Raw genomic sequence first — 24,393 nt, 5'->3', positions numbered from 1 at the left:
GGTGTGAATGATGCTGTGCAACATGTAAAAGGGAGGCAAAAATTAGGAGAATTAAAGGTGGAAGAATCAGAGTTGTATCAAATGTTGCTTGAGTTAGATGTTAATAAAGCTGTGGGAATGGATGACATATTGCAACATATTTTTAAAGAATGTGCAAAAGAGTTGGCCATTCCCTTGATTTGATTATTTAATGAAATTCTTTTAGTGGGGAAAGTTCCTAAGGAGTGGGAAGACAGCAAAAAGTACCTCTCCACGAGCTAGTTATTATTATTATTATTATTATTCAGGCCTCCAAGGAGTCAAAAGACTCATTGAGGGAGGTCCTTCCTAAGACATAAAGTCTGTCAAGACTCACTGAGGGGAGGTCCCCACAGCAAATTGTGTATGAGGGAGCAGTTTCTCAGAAAAGGAAGGTGACCAGTGGTGTGCCTCAGGGTTCTGTTCTTGGGACCCTACTGTTTAACTTATGTGTTAATGATATTTCATGTGGATTGAGTGAGGATGTTCAAATGTTTGCTGATGATGCAAAGTTAGGAAGAATTATCAGGGGTAGTGTTGGTGCTGATTATCTAGTAAAAGATTTGAATAGACTTTTAGTTTGGACAGATGAGTGGGATTAAAGTTCCAAAGGCACATTGCAAGGGTAGCAAAGACTGCACATCGATTGCTGCTATTATAAAGTTCTAGGCCAGTTTCAATTATAAACCGGTCTGTATAGCTGTAGTTATGGTCAAAGCGTTGGTTAGGAATAGAATACTGGATTAGGTTGATGGACATAATTTGTGAAGTTGTGAAGGGCAGGTCTTGCTTTAGCAATCTGCTTACATTTTATGATAATGTGACATATGTGTTGGATAAGGGAGATTTATATACAGTGATTTTCTTAAACTTTGCAAAGTATTTGATAGATTACCACATGATAAGTTGGTGTACAAGCTGCAGAAGAAAGGATTAGATAACAGATTGATTAGATAGACTGAAGATTGGCTTTCTGAAAAGATACAGCAAGTTGTGTATGAGGGAGCAGTTTCTCAGAAAAGGAAGGTGACCAGTGGTGTGCCTCAGGGTTCTGTTCTTGGGACCCTACTGTTTAACTTATATGTTAATGATATTTCATGTGGATTGAGTGAGGAAGTTCAAATGTTTGCTGATGATGCAAAGTTAGGAAGAATTATCAGGCGTAGTGTTGGTGCTGATTATCTAGTAAAAGATTTGAATAGACTTTTAGTTTGGACAGATGAGTGGGATTAAAGTTCCGAAGGCACATTGCAAGGGTAGCAAAGACTGCACATCGTATTGCTGCTATTATAAAAAGTACAATGATGTAGGAATAAGGAGATAGTGGTGTCTCTATATAAGACATTGGTCCGACCACACAGACTATTATGCTCAGATTTGGTTGCCTGGATTTCATTGTGATGTGAAAACACTAGAGAAGGCCAAAGATGAATGACCAAAGTGACAGGACTCTGGAGTGTTGGTTATGAAGAGGGAATGTGGATTACAGAGTTTGGTGGATAAGAGGAAAAGAGTAGATATGACAGAGATCTTCAAGTTAGTTAGAGATTCTACCAGATTAATACAGAAGGAATTATAAAAAACATGGATGTTAAGAACGAGAGACTATCCCCTGAAAGTTAAAAAGATGTGGTAAAGAAGGGTGTGAGGAGTAAATTTTTTAAGTAGAAAGTTGTTGGTGAAGGGAATGCATTGCCAGAGTGCATTTTGAATGCAGGGAGTGTTAATAACTTCATAGTTCATTATGACAGACATGTTGTTGGTTAAGTGGGCCTCCCATGATAACTCTATTGATGTTGTCCAGAGGAGAGCAATTCAGCTAACAGATGACTGATCCCTCCTCCCTTGCCGACTTACTTCAACTACTATCTCATAGGCCTGCTGTTTTAGCTCTGTCTTTTCTACGGGTATTTTCATAGATGCTGCTTGAATGACCTGTCAACCATCATTCCTCTGCTTTCTGTTTGGTCAGTTTAAACAACAACAGCAACTGCCCAACATTCCATTGCAGTCCAACTATACACACCAAACATGCTTCTCTTTTTCTTCATTTATTCTGTCCACCTCTATCCTGTGGAACAGCCTTCATGAAGTTTTTCCCCAACAATTACAACACTCCAACCTGTCAAGAAAAATTTTAATAGATTTATTTTTTCCCAACCCTCACATGCACCCCCCATACATGACACTGATATGCTATAGCTAGTTCTACTTCAGGTGTATGAGATCAATATAAAAAAAAAATTATTGAACTCATGTAATGTCTTTATAAGAACCTCCACAGCACAGCCAGTATAGACAAAGCCCTTTGGGTGAAAAGACCTGGATTTGAATCTTGTCTAGAATGTGAAGAATCTTTATCAGAACTTTTCAACTGATGTAAGCTAGCTGGTCTAACATGGAGATGACATGATAAACTTGGGTTTTTAATCCACAACCAGGCAAACTGCCAGTAAAACACACACAATTTACACACAAAAGAACACTTATAGGCATGGAGCTAACCACTTTATCATCAAAGCACAGTTATGAAATCCAAGGATACTTGGAAAGTTGTGGGGTCTTAAGTACCTCTTAGAACCATCGACAATGATGAATGTCTTTATTTTGTCAAATGACTAGAAACTGGAAGTAAAATAAATAAGCTGTTTGATTTATTTAAAATTATTGCAAATAAACAGGAACATAAACACAGAATATAAACTTAATTACTTTCTTTGCTAGCTGATTCTGGGATAATTTTCCTTTCCAGATGTTTAATGATATAATAAACATTCATTATAAATCGCAATTTTAAGACCACTATGAACTCTTTTCATATCAGACTTCTAATATGTGTGTGTGTGTGTGCGCACGCGTGCACGTGCACATAACATAGAATGACAACATACGTGAAATTCTTTCATTTCATACCTGCCATTGGGATAAGATGTGGAGTGGCTAGAAGAGGACGGCTGGTCTAAGACAGAACTGTCCGGTGAGGTCTCTGTGGTCTGGGTTGCTGCAGGAGGCGGTCTCTCCTGCTGTGGACGGCACTGTTGGGCTTGATAATAACGAATTTCATCTTCTACTTTTTCACGCTGTTTCTTGGACATGCGACCAAATTTTACAGCTAAAATTATTTTCATTGAAACAAAAAATTATAATGGATTATTATTATTATTACTACTACCACCACCTATATAATTCAAAAACTGATCATGTTTCAAAAAATGTATTGAATTATATATGTGTAATATTGTATGTGTAATACTAATAATAATATACACTGATGTAGTTAACTTCAGTAATAATTACATACTCTACACTTGTTATAACTAATCTGTAATTAGGTTCTATGCATTCTCTAACACTTCTGTTCAAAAATAATATCTTTAATAGATTGTGCATCACAAATACCATTACAAAATTTCTCTGAAAATGTTATACAATCCAGCACAGTTAAAGCCCATTTAATCCTAATAAAAGAATGAACATTAGTGATAAGTTAGTACTAACTAATAAACCATTTAGCTTTGTATAACAACATTACACAATAATTAAATGTCATAAAATCAATGTCATATTTGTACAGACTGTAGTAATCATAATATTCTTTACTAAATAGTAACCTATATTCTGTTATTATATATTTCAAGATTATACATACAGTCTTCAGTGAATATATTTAGCTAGACTTTAAAAGGACAGGTGTAAAATACAATAACAGAAGCAACTCTATGAACTAGCAGTTACTAGCATATGCTAGTTTGGTATCACGTACTTAGAAATATACCAAGTAGGTACGTTTGATAATGTGTTTTACGAGGGGGGAGGGGGCTGGAAAATTCTGATAAACACCTAGAACAAAAATTACATTAAAGCAACTGATGTAGCTAAAAGAAAGAACATATGAGGATAAAAATATAAGAACATAAGTTACTTTCATAACTCTGCTACTAGTATGTTCTTTCTTGTGGCTATATCAGTTGCTTTAATATCATTTTTTTTGTAGGTGTTTATCAAAACTTTCCAGCTCCCCACCCCCTTCGTATAGGTCATACTATCTGCGACAATCTTCGATGAATATATTCACTGAACATTGTCAGAAAGTGTGTTACTTGCAGCATTACCTGCTAAAAGTTCACACTTTAGGGCTATAGAGCCTCACAGTGGAATAAATAAATAAGAATGAGATATGAAAGCAATTTGGATAAAAGGGTCCTAATTATCATTTTAAAATTACAGTTCTATCCCCCCCCCCCGCTTTTTTTAGAAGCTTTCATTTAAAAGTAGAATAGTGGAAATATTCATGTGAGATCATTAGATCTCAAATGAAATATATGATAATTTATTTTAGCAAGAACTTTAGTCCAGAATGGAATATTTTCTTCCATAATTATGAGGCATTACTAGTTTACATTATTTAACAGTATATATATATATATATATATATATATATATATAGGACAACCTAAAAAAAAGAAATAAAGAGTTTAAAAGCCCTGTGTCTGTTTTTCAGATAAATATTATTACTAAATAGTTTAGGGAAATAACAACGTAGACTAGGATATACGTTAAAATAACTTTTTAATACAAATCCAATATTTCAGCAACGTTGCGTTGCCGAAATATTGGATTTGTATTAAAAAGTTATTTTAATGTATATCCTAGTCTACATTGTTATTTCCCTAAACTATTTAGTAATAATGCATAATCAACGTCTAAGCCTTTTCACTAGAATTCAGATAAATATTAATATATACAAGAAATGAATTGCTCAAGAATCAAAGCTAGATAACAAGGATTGGTTGGTTGTTTTGGATTACAATTAAAGCAACTAAGGCTATGAAGCCAGTGTTGTCATGTTTGTAAATTGCGTGTATTCTTCTTGCTGGTTTGCCTGTTCTGTAGGATGAAAAACCCAAGTTTTCTGGGAGGAAAAATCCTGTCAGCTCTATATGAGACCCAACTAAAAGGCTTGTCACCTTCAGTAGACAAGCCCTAATAAAGGTTCTTTGCATCCTAGACAGGATTTAAACTCAAATCTTTCCAACCAAAGGGCATCATCAAAACTGACTTGAGTTATGGAGGCTCAGATAACAAGGAAGAGAACTAATTGAGACTTTCAAAGTAATTTCTAATCCCACTCTTCCGTAGTGAGAAACAGAATCTAAGTTTCTAAGTATCAACTCGGATATGTTTTCATGATGGATGAGGATGGCTGGCATTTTGGCACTATGTGCCAAAATGCCAGCCATTCTCATCCATCATGGAAACATTGTGGAAATATAGTACCGAACTATATTTCCACAGTGGATGAAATTGCATATATTATACAGGGTGTTCGGGATAAATTTGACATATTTATAATTAATTATATTTTTCCGTAAGTTACATGTATTAACACACACTTCTCTTCATTTAAAAGTTTGGACCCTTCTTCATTCATATACAAGATGTCAGAAAGGATGGATAGCTGGAACCCACCTGAATCATGGAAGAGAATAACTTGTATCATGATGATTCGTGCCCGCCATCAAAATAAGGATATTACGACTGCTGCCCAATGCTCCCTGAATACAGTAAAAACAATCAGGCATGAACTAGAGACTTGCAATGGTGACTACGAGGATGTAGCAAGAAGAAAGATCCCTAGCAGACGATCTGATTGCGTTCGTACAGCAGAATTCCTCGCAAATCTGCAGGAACAGGTGTTGAAGAACCCTGGCATTGGAATTCGGGCTTTGTTCGTGGAGTTGCTAACTGTAGTCAAGCCCTGGATAACAAGGGTAGCCAATGGTAGGCCGTATGTATGGCAGCAGGATTCGGCCCCTTGCCACACCTCTGGGAAAAGTCAAAAATGGTTGTCTGAAAATTTCTACGACTTCACCAGTCCAAATGTTTGGCCTCCAAACTCCCCAGACCTTAACCCCATGGATTATTTTGTATGGGGCGCAGTTGAAAAAGACACCAATCGCACTTCCAGTAATACAAAAGCCCAGTTAATGGATAAAATTAAAACAGTTTTTGCGGCCCTTCCCAGGGAGACTGTAGCATCAGCTTGTTCGAGGTTCCGAAGCAGAATTGAAGCTGTGATCGATGCTAATGGTGGTTATTTTGAGTAAATCTTGTTGATAGTATTGTAATTAACTCTGCCTGTAATGTTTTTTTGTCAATTCATTAAATTTAATAGATACAAAGAAGATTTTCTTTTTCCTTACGAAACTGTCAAATTTATCCCGAACACCCTGTAGAACAGCATAATCAGATATCATGAAGGCTAGACATCACCTGATTATACTGAGTCACTTATTTTTGTCAGAAAATCAGGGAAAAGAGTGAAAGTCAGAAACTAGGATAATGTCAATAGAATTGAAAACAGTTGGTATCAACATACAAAGCATAAATGGAAAAAAGGTGAAATTAACAGTAATGCTATGTCAATATAACTGGTTGACATGGTATTACTGTTAACTTCAACTTTTGGTGTTAAGACAAAAAGAAAGGCTAAGTTTTATAAATAATAAGTAAGATTTAACACTAAACATGAAGATAACTTCTTCATTTATGTTTGACAGTATTAAACAACAACAAAAACAAAATAAGTAGGATATTTATTTAAATACCTGATATTTTGCAGTATTTCAAAACAGTGTTTCTGAGCATAAACAACTCTCGTCACAATATAGAGGTAATAACAATTAATATTGAAACAATTCAGCTTTAATTGACAAAGGAACTAAAGTCCTTTGGCACCCTCTAAAAAAAAAATTTTTTTCCCCTCAGTAGGAAAGGAGAGACTGTTTATGGAACCAGCTGCAATTCTACACCATTCTTTAACCTAAATAAATATGCAACCTTACATTACTAAAAATCTGTGTGACAGTAAACAATAAAAATCTCCTTATTGTTAAAGAGTTTCTGCCTGAGTCAGTGTGATCAGGTAGCATCATTGGTGAGAGTTTGTCTTTTGGAGAAGATAGAAAGTTGTGAATTTGGTTGATGGGTTTATAGGCAGCAATGAAAGATAGCAACTTGCTACCTTCTCCAAAAGATAAACTCCCACCAATGATGCTACCTGGCATATATGAAGTACCCTGTTCATGAAACTTTCCTTACCATGGAAGATCTATAAATAAACATATCTCTGAACATCAAGCCATATCTGTCTTATCAAACTTCACAATTCCAGCCTTACACAACATGGAATTGAAAACATTAACAACAGGATCCAATGGCAAAATGCTAAGCTACTACATAGATCCATATATGAACATGAACGTTTATATAAAGAAAGTGCTAATGCCTTACTTCATAGACCTAATCTTAATCAGAACAACTGTCTCACTATTCCAAAAGTTTGAGAAATCGTAATCCCCAATTATATTAAATAAATGTATCTGTTACATTTTAATTTAATTTAATTAGTTTAAATTTCAGCCCATTAGGTTTAATCCATGAACATGTGACTGTATATGTAGAGGGATTCCAATTTAAGCATGCCCACTACTGCTTTTTTATTATTATTATTATTATTATTACGGGTATCTCCATGGAGTCAGTAGACTCATCGCGGGAGACCCAAACTAGCAAAACAATATGTCATATCTCTTCTTGAATTCATTTACAGACGAAGAGCTCACAACTAAGTCAGGCAATGAATTCCACTCATTCACCACCCTCCAGGCAAAAAACCTTGTTTTGACACCTTTGTTAACCACACTCTTCTTTAATTTCCAGAGATGACCTCTTGTTCTTCCATCACTATCACACAGCTGAAACATTTCCCCTGCATCAATCCTATAAAAACCTTTTAGTAATTTGAATGTTTCTATCATATCCCCTCTTCTTCGCCTATCAACCAATCTCTGCAATCCACAAGCTCTCAATCTATCAATGTAGGGAGCATTTTTTATATCACTCACCAACTTGGTCACTCTTCTCTGAACCCTCTCCACAGCCTCCTCATCTCCAAGGAATCCAGGTGACCAGACCTGAGCACAGTAATCCAAATGTGGAAGTATCAATGCTTTATAAAGGGGAATAATAACCTCTTTATCTCTGGATGTCAGTGTGTTCCTCAACAACCAAGTAATCCTATGTGCAATCTTGGACACCTTAGCAATGTGTCCTCTGAACTTCATCTCCCTATCTACCAATACCCCTAAGTCCCTAGCCTCATCAATCTCTTGGAGTACCTTTCCATCGATGTAGTACACAGCTGGTAATCTTTTAATCCCAAAATGCATGACTTTACACTTTTCCACATTGAACTGACATCCATTTTCTTTTGCCCATTTTACCAGCTTATTTAAATCCTCCTGCAAACTTTCAACATCAGCTTGATTTTTTATTGCACTACACAACTTTGCATCATCAGCAAACAACTGAATATCTCCCTTCAAGCCGTTTCCTATATCATTTATATACAAATTAAACAACATTGGCCCAAGCACAGAGCCCTGAGGCACATCACTGGTCACCTGCCTCATTCTGGACTCGGCTCCTCCATACACCACCTTATGGTATCTCTCCCTGAGCCATTCTCCTATCCATATCACCAATTTAATATCCATTCCCATCTGCTCCAATTTGCGTAACAGTGTTCTATGGGGTATCCTGTCAAAAGCCTTAGCAAAATCCAGAAGTACCACTGTGTAGCCAGTTCCTTTGTCCAACTCAGATGTTATTCTATTATGAATAGTTAATAGATTGCTAAGGCAGGATCTACCTTTAACAAAACCATGTTGGCCTCTATAGAGTATCATATCCTGATCCACCCATTCTTGAATTTTGTCTTTAACCAACTTTTCCAATACTTTTACCACTACTCCTGAGATGGTGATTGGTCTGTAATTCAATACTGCAGTTTTAGAGCCACCCTTATGCAAAGGAACCACTTTGCCTAACTTCCACTCCCTAGGGACCATACCAGAGTTCAAACTTAAGTTAAATATCCAGGTGAGAGGGGTTGACAATTCATTTGCACATTCACGCAACACCCGAGCTGATATTCCATCTAAGCCTACCGCAGTGTTTGCATTTAAGTTTTGCAATATATTTAATACCTCTGATTCTTTAGCTTCAATTCTCACATTAGGTATTGCTGTAGGTATAGAGATATCATCACTTGGGTGATAGACTTTTGAAAAGTGATCACTCAGTAACTCTACTATTACATCTGATTTTGTCACCTCAATACCATCAGCACCCACTAAGGTTATCCTTCCGAAGTCATTCTTCCTCTTACTTGCCACATAGCGGAAGAACTCTTTGGGATTACCCTTGATCTCTTTGGCTAAGGTCTTCTCATAATCTGATTTAGCTTTTCTTACTATGCTGGTAACCTTCCTAGCTTGAGCCTTGTACTGCTCATGGGTGTCCTGATCGCCTTTCTCCTTGTAAATTCTCCATAACATTTTCTTTTTTTGCAGTTCAAGCTTGATACTACTGCTCATCCATCTAATGCCTGCCTTGTTTGACCTTCTAACCATGGGGACACAATCTGATATTGCTTTCCTCAGATACCCGCTGATTTTATCCCAAGCACTGCTAACATCTTTCCCTTGCAATATGTTCTGCCATGGGATGGCTGCAAGCTCACTCTGAATCTTGTTATAATTGCCTAACCTGTAGTTCCGTACATACCCCTTCTTAATAGAAAAATCCACAGATTTTGCAACCTCCCAAGTCAATACCACATGATCGCTTTCACCAACTGGAGGTAACGAGGACACCTTACTTATGCATATAACCTCTGAACCAATAACCAGGTCCAACACTCTCACACCACGTGTCCCTTCAGTTACGTGCTGTTTCAAGTAATTATCTCGTAGAAGATGTATGAATTCCATTTCCTTTTTGCTACGTGATATTTCCTCCTTCCAATTGATATCACCGTAATTAAAATCCCCCATAATAATCACCAAGCCTTCACTCATTGCACTAAGTTGCTGATGCATGAATTCAATATCTCCCCCCATACTCCCTGGCCTATAGCAGCATCCAACTGTATATTTGGTTGCGTTGGTCACTATTTCGCACCAGACTGCCTCAAATGAACTCTCATTCACATGTCTATCATCATGATATACTACTTTCTTTGGCTGCAACACATCAGCTATCATCAACAGTACTCCTCCTCCTGTTCTATCTTCTCTATCCTCCCTGAAAATACTGTACCCATCACATTCAATTCCAGTGACCACATCTTCTGCTGACAGCCAAGTTTCACTAATGCCTACAACTTTTGGTGAGATTTCACTGACTAATGCCAAAAATTCTTCTCTCTTATTTCGAATGCTTCTAGCATTGGTATACAAAAATTGCAGATTCCCTCTAGATCTTGTACCGGCTTTAGAACTGATATATAAGTCACTAACTACCGTAGTCCTATTTTTTGAATTCAATTCCTATTGTTGTTCAATCATTGTACTGATGATGTCTTATGAGACATAAGATGAAATATTTACATAATAAAAAAAGTTATTTATTGTGGCATACTTGTTATTCTATAGTTATGGATACTTCACAGGTTTCACTATATAGGAATATCAAATTACATTTACAAGGGATCTGGTAAACACCAGCTAAAGATGGAAGTGACAGTTTATCTTTTTTAGATGGTAACAGATGAGAAATTTTGTTAATAGGAAAACATGTGGGATTAAGGTAATACTTCTTTAACTACCAATAGGTTCAGAGATACCCAGAAATATAAGGGATTGGAACCCTGTAGTTTATCAAAGAATCCTTAGGTGTTGAAACATAGGAATCAATTATCTGTTAAATAGGATGAAGATTGTAACCATTTAATCCATTAAGTTTTGATAGTGAGAAGTTCTTGTGGTAAGCTTGAAGAAGAGGAGCACACATTATGAGCTCTATTAATTAATGACTTGACAGTACTGATTTTTAGAAGGTGTTATGAGCAAACTTTTGAAGTATATATTTGCCAGTAAAGGTAGATTCCTAATAAACACTGCTTGACAAAGTACGAGAGATTATGCGAGTAAGAAGAATGTCCAAGAATGGTAATCTACCAGCATTTTCTTTTTCCATGGTGAATTGAATGAGTGAAGGCTACTGATCCGATATAAGAAAGTAGTAAGATCATTTTCAGAATGAAGCCAAACAGCACAAAACATCACTGATTTAATGAAGTCAAAGAAAGGGTTGGGGATGAATGGATGAGAACAAGGCATCTTCAAGATGGTTCAAAAAACAGTTTGCCAAAGGTAGACAGAGGGCTATTCTACATGGTAGTGCCTTCATTTATAGATCTATAGATCTTATGCGCCTCCGTAGTGCAATTAGAAGAATGACAGTACATTGCACCCTTCGATTATAAAAGGTCTAAGTTCGATTCTCGTCGTGATGGGAGGAATCTTTATATGAACTTTTTTTTCAATTGAAGGTGAGTTAGCCAATCTCATATGGAGGTAGCAGGGTTTTTTCTCCTGGAAACTCTGGGTTTTCATCCTGCATACAGACAAATTGGCCCTTCAGAACACATGCAATTTACAGGCAAAAAATACTAGTTGTGATGGTGGTGAGCAGTAGATGGCATTGATGCCGTTGATGCAGATGACTGGTAGTAGAGGTTCGAGGCGTCCTCCCACGATGCGTCTATGGACTCCTTGGAGGTTTCATGAATACTAATAATGATAATTGTTTTTCCAGCTGAAATATCCTGATTGTATAACAAATTCAAAAATCTTCACAACATCAGAAGGGAAATCATCATATAATAAACTAATAGCGTCAGATAATGGAATGTTGACAAATAGAGAAACAATGTCAAAGCTGCCAAGATATATGACTCTTTGTATTTGAACATTCTTGATGTTTTCAAGAAAATGTGTGAAATTCTTGATAATTGATCTGGATTATCCAATATGGGCAATTAACAACTATGAAAGAAATTTTGGACTATACATTCAACTATAAGCACATTAGCACTGTGGGTGGGCTGCAGATAAGAAAATCTAGAAATGCTGTTCCAAAGACCAAACAAGGTACTTGTTTTTTAAATGTTTGGCCTCTTCACAGGGTGATGAAAATTGCCAGTTACCTAAAATAAATTCACAAAACATCCATGCTACAATCAGTTCACACCAAAGTCTGTAGGTTGGAAAGAAAAAGTAACCAAAATCCTAAAAAAAAATGACCTGACTTCTTGTTACAAACCATATAAAAAAATTGGCATCCCTTATCCGCTCCACCAAAGACCAACCACTTCCCCTAGACCTACCTGGGGTATACCATGTTAGGTCCCTTGCAGTTGTAAACTGTCCTACTTTGGCCAAACAAACAGGACAGCAAATATCAGAATTTCAGGACACAAAGACTACATCCATTTTCACCAGTACAGCCACTCTGGGCTCGCAGACCATGCTCTGGATACCCATCACAGAATACGTTGGAAGAAAGCCAAAATAATACACCGCAGAAAGTTTAAGTATGGAAGATTATTTATAGAATCAGCCTCAGCTCTAAAAAATGTTCCAAACCTCAACAAATTTGGGTGCATGAGACTGCCCCAAATTTGGGAGACTTCCATTATGAGAACTTCAGCCCCAACAGCCAAAACAACCCGATATAACCCGCTAGGGGGCACCATTAGTACGTTCCCATGAAGGCGGCAATGTGACATTGCCGAAATATAGGAAGTATTTATTAAAGTTTATTTTAATTAATATTCCAGTATATGTTGCAAATTCCTTAAATAATTTAATAGTAATTCACTCAACCAACCATTGACCATTAATAACCATCAATATTAAATCAGTATAAGGAAGACTATATGCTGTCTAAAATATTATTTGTAATCTGTATGAATTCTTTATAAATGAAAGTGTATTACACCTGACCTGATGTCAACATAGGAGTTATTAAGTTCTTGGTTCTTTATTCTAGATCAGGTGTGCCCAACTTTTTTTTAAAAAATATAGCCTTCTACCTATTTTTTAATAGCAAGCCAAAAAAAAAAAAAAATATATATATATATATAACCACAACGATTTAATGCCAATTATGTATAGAGACTCTATGATGTTCATAGTTTATTTAAGCTTCAGTGTTTTAGTGTTTTTTCTTCCTTTTATAATGTCACCTGATGAAGGCTGTTACAAGCCGAAACTAGTCGTGTTTTTATATTAAAACCTTTTTTACTTAAATCTCGGTTCTAGTCATTCAATTCTTTTTAAAAATATATATATGTGTGTGTGATCATTAGTTACACTGACTCAGTGATTAGATATGTTCATCTTTTTTTGACTGACTGAAACTGAGAAAATAGATAACAAGTTAATTTAATGGAGCACACAACATGTTTCGTCAAAAATGACTTCTTCAGGTGTGATAACAATTAAAGCAAATTTTAAAAAAAAACATAAAAACACTGTGCCATTATAATAAGACTTGTAAACTGAAATTAAGTTTGAATTGTCATTATAGTCCATTCTGTAGTTCTATTGTTGTGCAAATGCAAGTGTATGAGTTCACGCGTATGCCAGTATCACATCAAGAGAGACATTTCATACAATAGAATCAGAGCAAGTGCACTCTCAAGTCACGTCTTATTTTCAGTGAACACAAATGATGAAGGCCGCCAACATGGAGTAGATTGGAATGCAACATCAAACATTTATATTTGTCACGATGAAGTGGAATGGCACATAGTGGAATCCAAAGAAATTGTCCTAGATCCTTCTCACATCAACAGCAACCTCAGTTATAGTCTACCTGATTTGCATAGTTCTGCCACTAGATACTGGTGTACGCCTGTATCTAGTGGCAGAACTCATACGCTCGCATTTGCACAACAATAGAACTACAGAATGGACTATAATGATAATTCAAACTTAACTTCAGTTTACAAGTCTGTTATTATAATGGCACAATGTTTTTATGTGTTTTTTTTAATTTGCTTTAAGTGTTACCACACCTGAAGAATTTGTTTTTGAAGAAACATGTGTATGCTCCATTAAATTAACATGTTATCTATTTTCTCAGTTTCAGTCTGTCAAAAAAAGATGAATATATATATATAATGAATTTACTCGCCTATATGATATGATTAAATAAATTTAATCACTGGAAGTTGAGAGATACTAAAATTTTTCTATTATAGTATTGCTTGGCATCTAGTCATTAAATTTATTTAACCATATCATATAGGCGAGTAAATTATATATATATATATATATATATATATATATGTACAGTGTGTGTGTGTGTGTGTGTTATATTATATAATGATATTTATATATTTATTTATTATAAAAATAACTGTACATTGGGAAGAAGGAAAAAAAGACAGGACCACAGAGATAAATAAAGTTGACATTAAAAGTATAAGAATTTATATTTATAATATAATAATACAATAAATATAACATAGTAACCTGAATGCCCCCCTTGGGGGGGGGGGGGGTACATATCAGGAAATTGATGATGATATAATAATTAAAAAATAAACACGGTGAGCAATTTAATATAACATACTTACTTAGGACTTAAATAAAGACAGTATTGATGGACAACTATATAATGATTTTATCTGTAAAAATATATTTAAAATTTATTGTGAAATTTTGAAGTTCAATATAAATTAGTGGGTCAGTTTGAAAGTGTCATCAGGCTGTAGGTTGGCATACCTGCTCTAGATGATCTATGTAATTGTCTTAATTAATTCTTGGTCTTCAAGAGTCTTTAGCAAAATTAAATTATCCTGAGACACATTTGGTATAAAAATCTGCAATAAAATGACTAAACTATGAAACCAGAGAAAACAGAAAACATCAACTTCATTCTCAGTAGTGAACCTATATAACAATACACATTTTAAATATATAGGTAGTCTTTAGTGATGACAAATTAAATACTAAAATAATAAGTTAATTAAAACTGGTATGATGCAGAGCCAGCAGAATAAATATAAATGAATCAGAGAGAAATCAAGAAAAACACCAAACAGTTATACAAAACAGAGGTCAAACCAATTTTAACATTACAGATCTGAAATGGATTAGAAATAAAACAGTTGATCAAAATTGAAGAAACAGATATCAGAATTCTGTAAAAAAAATCAAGAGAGTGAACAGGTGTCATCAGTCAACAAACCATATTAAAATTCTATTTTAAAAAAAGCAACCTGACGTCAGCGCTTGGACCATTGTTGTTTAATCTATACATTAATGATATTGGAAAGGAGATGAGAGGAGATCTTCAGTTGTTTGTTGATGATGCAAAGATAGGTAGAGCAATCAGAGATGCTACTAATATATAGCATTTACAAAGTGATTTGAATAGGCTGGAAGTGTGGGCAAACTATAATCACTATCAATTCAATGTTAGTAAGTGTAAACTTATACACTTTAATGTGATATCCAACAGAATATACTGGTGGGATTATGCTTGGAGTAACTAATGAGACTAGAGATCTTAGAGTTATGACAAACAGGAATTTGGAGTTCATTGAAGAGAAATGAAGAGAACATAACAAAAATTGCAAATACAACTGAGAGGACAAGTGCGATATTGTAATGAACATTGACATGTAAGGATATGCAAGTCATGCTTCTTTATAAGGCCTTGTTAAGACTATAGATGGATTACTGTGCATAGATTTGATCTCCTGGGTTCTGGGGGGGGGGGGGGAGAAGCTGTGGAAAGGCGCTGCAGCAGTCAGGATTATAGAAGAGATTACAAAGATAAATTTACAGTATGTGGGCTGCAGACACTAGCAGACAGGAGAAAGAGGGACAATATGATAGATTTGTATAAACTTTTGAGAGGGTATTAGAATAACAGTTGATAAAATTTTTCATCATATGGAAGGTGGTGAGAGGACAAGGAGGAGTACATTCATGGAAGTTAAGAAAGCATGCAGTTAAGAAAGGGGGTGAGAGCTAGATTTTTCTCTCACAGAACATGAGTGAATGGAACAATTTGCCTGTTGAAGTAGTAAGTGCACCTAGTGTGAATGAGAAGGTATGACAGCTGGTGTGGGTGACATATGGCCCTCCCTCAATGAGTCCTTGGCTCCCTGGAGGTCTAATAATAATAATAATTATTATTTCAAGAATGCATAAGAAACACTAATCTAAGCTAGTACAGACACTTAACAGAAACACTTGACAAAATGGGAGATGAAAGATTAGCAAAACTGACATCTGAAAGAAATGACAGGAAAGAGCCTCACAGGAAGAACATGATATAATTAGATTAATTTAGGAGTGTTATAGAAGACAAAATAAGAGCTGAGGAAATCAGATTATAGATGAATTTCATTGCCTGGTGTTAGACTACCACATTGGAGGGATGAAGTGTATTGGAAAACTGTCATGTTTAGTTTCTAGAGCAGGGGAACCAGATTAGCTCATCTTCAATCCACAGTGGGTTATAACTTTCTGTGAGTGGGAATGGCTTGGGAAAGATGGAGGAGGGAAATAGGCCAATTTGGAAGAAAACTTGGTATGACACTTATTCACTTATCATCAATCATCATAGGGCCTTTATGGAGTCAAATTAGATCTCTCAAAGTCGACTATACCACCTTAAAATCATTTGCGGTCTGCAAACTTAGAGGGATTGCAGGAGTAGTTTCCTATAGTGTATAATTTGCTATGTTGAATTTTTTTTTTTTTTTAGCATAGCATTGTACCTGTGGGCATTAGTCAGAATTTTCAAAGATTGTTATAGTAAGCAAATTTGTTATAATAGTGTTTGTTTTCATGTGAACAGAATGTATGTTTTAATCACATCATCCTTCTTGCACTTGTCTATCAAACTCTGTTGATTATATTTTCTCAACCTAATCTCATAGCCAACATTCCAAAGACCTGATATTATAAAGTTTGTTATCCAACTTTGCACTCCTAAGGTTTCAGATTCCGATCCCCATGAAATCCAGGTAAAAAACTGAGTACAGCTGTTCAGAAGCTATATCAGTTTTTTAAATGCTCTATACAATGGAACCAGGTAAAAAAATCTCACATACTTATCTCTGCTGCATGTCCTTCTCAGTGTTGACTCAGCTGTCTGATGTATAGTCCACCACCTTGGCAATGTGTCCACAGACTTTCAACTGCCTGTTGACCACACCCAAAGATTTCTTGCCTCCTCCTCTAGTAGTCTTCCCAACTGAATACCAAGCCTTCCATCTCTGAATTCCAAACTATAAAACCTTATACTTAAAACTGGTGACATTTTAAATTGATAGTTGGGTTACAGGTAATTGTTATTACCTGTAACCCATTCACAATATTTTAAATATAAAAACTGAATAATAAAAGCTCCAGTATTAAGTCTCACTTAGTCCAACTTGTCTTCCTCAGACTGTCAATTTTTTAAAATTAATCCCACAGCAAATGTTATGTGACCTATAACACATTGATTCCATGTGTGGGGAAATGATAAAGGAGAAAGAGAGAAAGAACATTTGATCTGAGTCTTTAACAGCTAAAGGTTGTTTTGAGAAAAACAGTGTGAGGAAGACATATCACTGCAGAAAATCTTAAATCTGCAGTGATATGTCTATGTAAAGAGTGGCAGGTTATTTATTCCTCAGTGTGAGGAAGGTTATTAAGGTAAATGGACAAGATGAACAGTAAATAAATGCTAACCAGCTGCTCTTCATGTTTTTATCGACTGAAAAGAAAGTGAAGGAATAATAGGAGCCAGTTCAGCAGAACAGAATGCTCATGAATATAAATGGAAAAGGAATTGGCAGAAACAGAATGTCTATGAGAAAGTGATTAGAGTGAGCCATTGAGAGAGGAATCATGTCTTAACAGAACTGCACTCTTCTTGATAACATTTAAGGGACACTCTTAGATGTAACATACCAATTTATTTTTAGGGACACTCTTAGGTGTAACATACCAAATGCAGCCTAAGGTCAGACAGATGTGGGATCTATATGATATTAGCAGTTGTACAGATAATAAGTAGTACTTTGAGCAGAAAAGGATACCAAGTGTTTTTTGGAGGCTGAAGCAGTTATAGATACAATGTATTTTGTTGAGAAAGGTTACAGTTGCAAGTCAGTTTGTTATGAGAAATCTGATGTTGTCTAGAAACTCCATATTATGAAATGTAAAGGAAGGTGATGTGAGATGTTTCTTGACCTCCATGGAGTCAAAAGAAATTGCAGGAGGTCCCCAATATCACACACACGCACACAAAAAAAAAAAAAAAGCTAATCAAACTGTGCTTAAACTCACCCAATGTTTTTACACTCTCCACTCTCAGTCAATGCATTCTTTTCACAACCATTATCTGTGCAAAGAACCTGCTCATACTTCACCACTACTTTCTACTGCCTAAGAAATAATGCAGGTGCTCATGTCCTCATAACCCTTCAGGCAATTCATTCTATTCGACAACCACTCTCCATGCAAACAATCTACTCCTCACAGCCCTATTAAAATAACTTTCACAACTTACACGTGTAACAAAAATTATATTATTTATTCAAAAACTCCAATATATTTCATCCAATATTACATGGACATCATCAGGGAAACAGACACTACATTCAAAAAATTAATCAAAATAATGAGTCATAAATCATGCATATATTAGCTCATGTCTCGGTCGCAGCTGAAGTATGAGTTCAAAGGAACAATTCTAGCAAGTTGCATAGATAAAAATTAATTTAAAAAAATAAGTAAATAACAACAAAAAAAAAAAAAAAAAAAAAAAAAAAAAAAAAAAAAAAAAAAACTTATGATCACTTACCAAAACTTGAATATTGGCATACAGTCTGATTGGTTCAGGTTCAGATGATTTACAGCGTTTACGTTTCAAGGAAAAGCCGATAAAATTTGAACTTGCTGGAATGAAGAAGTTTTGTCTGGTTCCAAAAAATGCTGTGCCTAGCGTCAACAGTATGAGAAGCAAGACTAGACTTGTCAGATTCCAAAAATGTAATATAATCTTGATGTTCTTCAATTATAATCAATGCAGAACAGCCAGTCTACCAAAACAGGAAAGATGACAAGTGTAGGGTAATTGATAGACATTAAGGAAAACAGTGATAATGTATCCTTTGGTGATGGTAGAAAGGAAGACAGTTTCCAACCTGGTTTGAAGGAAGCATATAGACTGAATTTATGAAGAATCCTTGCTACTTGTTCCAAGGTTCCTTTTAAAAGGTAGGGTATTGGCATACAGTAGGGTATTGATCTACATTCTGATGTGAAAGGAATTTTTACATCGGATTGTAGTCTGGTAGAAAAATTATTATCAATAATTTTTTGAATGGTATTTTGTTGTATCCATTACATATCATATTGCTTTTAATTTTATTCAATTCATCTACCAACTACAATTTTTGCATACCATAATAATTTGTAATCCCACAGGTCATGTTGAACAAAAAATGGATATTACAAGTGTCTTGTATATAGAGCTCATAAGATATGCTCTTCTGATCCCCTTTTGCTAAATGCACTGAATAAGATTAAAAGCAATCCAATTTGTAATGGATACAACAAAATTACCATTTAAAAAATTATTCATATCATTCTTCTACCAGACTACAATCCAATGTGAAAAGAATTTCAATACCCAAAAAGAACCTCACAACAAATAGCAAGGATTCTTCATAAATTCTATATGCTTTCTTCAAACCACCTCAGAAACTGTTTTCCTTTCTACCGTTAACAGAGGATATATTACCACCTCTTTCCTTACCAGGTGTCTATCAAGTACCCAGCTCATATCATCTTTTTTCTATTTTGGACAGACTAGCTGTTCTGCCTTGATTTTAATTGAAGAGCATCAAGATTATATTACATTTTTGGAATCCGACAAGTCTGACCTTGCTTCTCACACTACTGACACTAAGCAAAGAGTTCTTTGAACCATGCAAAACGTCTTCATTCCAGCAAGTTCAAATTCAATCATCTTTTCCTTACGTGAAATGCTACGAAATCATCCAAACCTAAAATGATCAGACTATATGCCAATATCCAAGTTTTGGAAAGTGATCACTATTCATAAGTGTTTTTTGATTTTTTTTAATTCATTTTTATCTATGCAACTTACTACAATTGTTCCTTTGAAATTTAATATAGTGTAACATTATATACTTCAGCTGCAACCGAAACATGAGCTAATATACACATGATTTATGACTCATTATTTTGATTCATCTTTTGAATGTAGTTAAGTCTATTTCTCTGATGATATCCACATAATGTTGGATGAAATATATTGAAGTTTTTGAATAAATTCTATACAATCTTTGTTACATGTGTAAGCTGTGAAAGCTATTTTAATATGTGTAGTACACATTTTTCATTCAAGCTATTCCTCACAGTTCTGCTCACACATCCCTTAAATTAGGAGGAGGGTAAAATACTCCACATTTAACTGATAGCAGTCCCTTATTAACTTATATATCTCAATCATACAATCCTCTTTCCTATTTACATAGTTCTTTAAATGGCATTCCCTCCATCTGCCTTCATACCAGCATTCCAGAGACATGACACTATTGTAATAAATCTTCTCTGGACCCTCTTGAGCGTATTATCATCTTCTTGAAAACCAGGTGATTAGATAGATCTTTGCACAGATCTATCCAACCCAAAATGCACAGATCTGTGCAGATGTGGCTTAATTAAGGCCTTATTGTAATGCTCTAATAATTTCAGCAATGTAACTCCTAAACTTTAGTCTCTGTCTAACACTCCCAGATCTTTTAAAACTTTCCTACCAATTGTATACCTGAATCCCACTTTGACTACTGAATTTCAAACTTTACACTTCACAACGTTAAACTGGCAGCTCCACTCAGTTCCCACTCACAGAGTCTATTCAGATTCTCCAGTAAAGCTAATGTGCTCTACTCCTCACAGTTCTTCTCCTCAACTTTGGATTTCTTAGAATAACAGCCTCTGGGAGACAATCATTCTTAGAAAAATTCAGTACATGCGGACTGTAATTCTTTCCAAGACCACATTTATCCTGACTTTTCTGAATTAACGTCATTTTATTTGGCACCCAGAGGGCATCTTGTTAGGAAATTAGTTCCTTTTCAGTTACAATCTGAATTGTTTCTACAACTACCTAATCCTAATTAAGTATGACATGTCTACCACATTTGTAATTTTGTGCTCTGAAGATGATGGTTAAAAGTCTAGAAAAATATTAATAAGTTAAATATATTTATTACTTTTCCTCTAGTGTTGTTTATACTGTAAAGCAGGCATGGCCAACTTCATTCTATATGAGGGCCAATATATGATGAGTGGTAGCATCATGGGCCACACACTTTTAGACAGAACAAATAAAAATAAACTCTGCATTTTTTCAAGGCAATAGTTATATGTATTGAATTACTATATTTATTAAATCATTTTACTACTGGGAGAACAATATAAAATACTTGATTGATTTAAATATAAGTTGTTAAATTAAATTTAATTATATATTTCTGGTTTTTTTACATGTAACACAACTTAATAAGAACACTGTGAGCATTCATGTGCGGCAACAAGTTCATCAAAGTCGATTTTCAATGATGATGATGTTCGTAACAAATGCTGAAGGTGGTCATCGGTTAGTCGGCTTCTTTGTAACGATTTAACTGCCCTCATATTTGAGAAAGCGCATTCACATATGTATGTGCTTCCAAATATAGATGCAATTCTCAAGCTGAAATCACTCAATGCAGGATATTTTTCCCTTGGTACCAGTTTCCAAAAGTCAATGCCTATCACCACCCTTGACTGGAAAAAGGGATCACTTTGAAGGTCACACAACTCCAATTGAAGTGTCATGCTGCAATGAAATGCTGCATTTCATTGGGTTGTAAAATAATGTCAGTTGTGGCCACATGTCACTGAAGTCAGAAAATCGCTTACTGAATTGCTCCAAAAGTTGATCTAACATTGGCACAGAAAACTTGATGTCAATGTTATAGCTCTCCTCCATCAACTCCCTGCAGGAAGGGAAATGTACCAAGTTTCCTCTGACTAGGGTGAATTTAAAAAATCTTCAGTTGAATTATGAACCCATCTAGATGTCCAACTAAATCTGAGATTGTTTGGTTATGTCCCTATAACTTCACGTTGAGCTCATTCATGTGGTGTGTGATGTCTGTTAGAAAGGCGAGTAAGCTGTTAAAATGAGGATCACATAGTTTTGTGATTAGTTCTTTGTTTGTCTTCTCGTGTGCCTCTAAAAACTGTTTTATTTCCTTTCTCAAAGCAAAAAACCGTTTCAAACAGTTCCCTCTGCTTAGCCAACGTACTTCGGTGTACAACACTAAATCATCATATTCTGCCTCTATTTAGAAAAGAAAGAAACTTGTGGTGTGTCGAGGCCCAATTTCTGCCCTTAATTAGATTCACACACTTCATTACAGTTTTCATAACATCCTCTATCTCCAGAATTTTACCACACAGAGCCTCCTGATGTATAATGCAGTGCAATACAGGGCAATTGATTCTAGCCTTCCTTAGTAAGCCAACTAAGCCTGTTTGAGTATCACAAATTGATTTGGCACCATCTGTCACAATAGCTGTGAGATTGTTGATGTCACCAGTACCATTTACAACCTTCATAACTGCATCATAAATGTCTTGACCTTCGGCTGTGTTATGCAATGACTCTAATGCTAGTGGCTCTTCATTAATAACAAAGTCTTTGGAAACAGTTCGAATGAAAATTAGAAGTTGAGCTGCATCTGTTATGTCAGTTGATTCATCCAGAGTCAATGAGAAGTAAGCTGAATCTGTAATAACACTTTTTAATTTATTTAATATGTGAGAACTATTTCCTCGACTCTTTTTGCTACAGTTTGTTTTGATAGTGGCACGCTTTCAAACTCACTGGCAATTTTATCTTCCCCAAATGCACTTGCCATTTTCACAGAACAGTGTTTCACAAATTCACCATCAGACAATGATTTTTTTGCTTTTGCAATCTCTGTGCTTACAACAAAAGATGCCAAGAGTGAGATTTTTGATATTGATGTTGGTTTAGTAAAAATAGATTTCTGAGCACTAACCTTTCTCTTCAAATTACGCACAATTTTAGTGCGTACTTGTCCAACCTATTCTTGGTATTTAGCGGCATGGTGTTGTATGTAGTAGCGTTTGAGGTTATATTCCTTGTGCAAAGATAATACTTGCAAACACACAAGGCACTGTGGTTTGTTGTCGTTATTGTTTATAAACAGAAATTCATTTTCCCATTTCTCTTGAAATGACCTGTTTTCTTCACAGATCTTACGTTTCTTACTCATAGTACACAAAGGCTGAAGTAACTGACCAGGGGACACAAACTGCAACAATAACACTGTTAACTGTGAAACTGAGTCTCTGAAACTGATCACTGTAACCAGAGCAGAGCAAGTGACTTTCAATGATGCGTTACTCTGGAGAGCATAGAAATCTACCACTCCCACTACCACAACTCACACAGAGAAGCAGTAGATTTTATAAATTGAGTAATCTTTTTAAAACAATTTTGATTCCATGTTGAGAATATAAATTGTTTCCATCACCCGAAATAATGAATATAACTAGTATATCAATCAGAAAATATGCAGTCAAAAATAATAGCAAAATTGATAATTATACATATAATTTAATATATGGATATTATTTCTGGGAAAACTCCCATGTTACTCCCAAACTACCATTGGCTCTTTTCTCACGGAATCCATGAGAAAAGAGCCAATGGCATTTAAACTGGGGCACTCCTAAACAGAAGCAGGCAAATAGCCGTAAATATAATAGTTTGTTAAGAGGAGTAACATGGGAGTTTTCCCAGAAATAATATCCATAATTTACTTGTGTCTTATAACCATGCAACCCCTATCATTGGCTCTCTACTCATAATCCCCCCCCCCCTCGATCACAAACACACCCTTAAAAATAGCATTCACTTTACGCACATACCAACACAAGCATATGTCATGGTTGCATGTCACACATTCAATGAGTGCATAAACTTTACAAAAGGTACATATCAAAAAACCATCCTAACATACACCGCACAAAAAATACACATAACATTCCTCAAAAAATGCCTCGATCACAACATCACACCAAAATTCGCGGCAGTACGCAACAACAGCATGATTCGCGGAAACAAAAAAATTTGCTACCGGGCATCCCGTGCTCTCATAAAACAAGCCATAAACAACAGATTTAAAAAGAAGCAACAAGCATATTCATACATTCACAAAACAAAAAACAGATTGAAAATGCTACTGACCCCAAACAAATGGGCAGTCTTTTGGGATAATACCCAATCTCACATCAACGACTACACGGTATTATTAGAAGCTCGACACGCAAAGAAATGGTATGCACTAACAAACCCCCAATACAACAGTCGTGCTGCTTCCAACCCTTCAGATATTGC

At 35.4% G+C, this 24,393-nt stretch overlaps 1 protein-coding gene across 5 annotated transcripts in view; it reads right to left on the bottom strand.

The window, feature by feature from the left end:
* The window catches only part of LOC150098781 (putative nuclear hormone receptor HR3), a 240,295-nt gene that overhangs the window by 112,251 nt on the left and 103,651 nt on the right, over nucleotides 1-24,393 (bottom strand). For all 5 annotated transcript variants that reach the window (XM_090404768.1, XM_090404769.1, XM_090404770.1 and 2 more), the window contains exon 4: nucleotides 2,932-3,130. In XM_090404768.1, coding sequence (XP_090260894.1) covers nucleotides 2,932-3,130 — 199 coding nt within the window. The remainder of the gene's footprint in view (nucleotides 1-2,931; nucleotides 3,131-24,393) is intronic.

This window comes from Typopeltis vanoorti, chromosome 15, assembly GCF_054136105.1.
Source record: "Typopeltis vanoorti isolate ZY-2024b chromosome 15, IOZ_Tvanoo_1.0, whole genome shotgun sequence".
Classification (NCBI taxonomy): Eukaryota; Metazoa; Arthropoda; class Arachnida; order Uropygi; family Thelyphonidae; genus Typopeltis; species Typopeltis vanoorti.
This window is presented reverse-complemented; position numbering and strand designations above follow the sequence as displayed.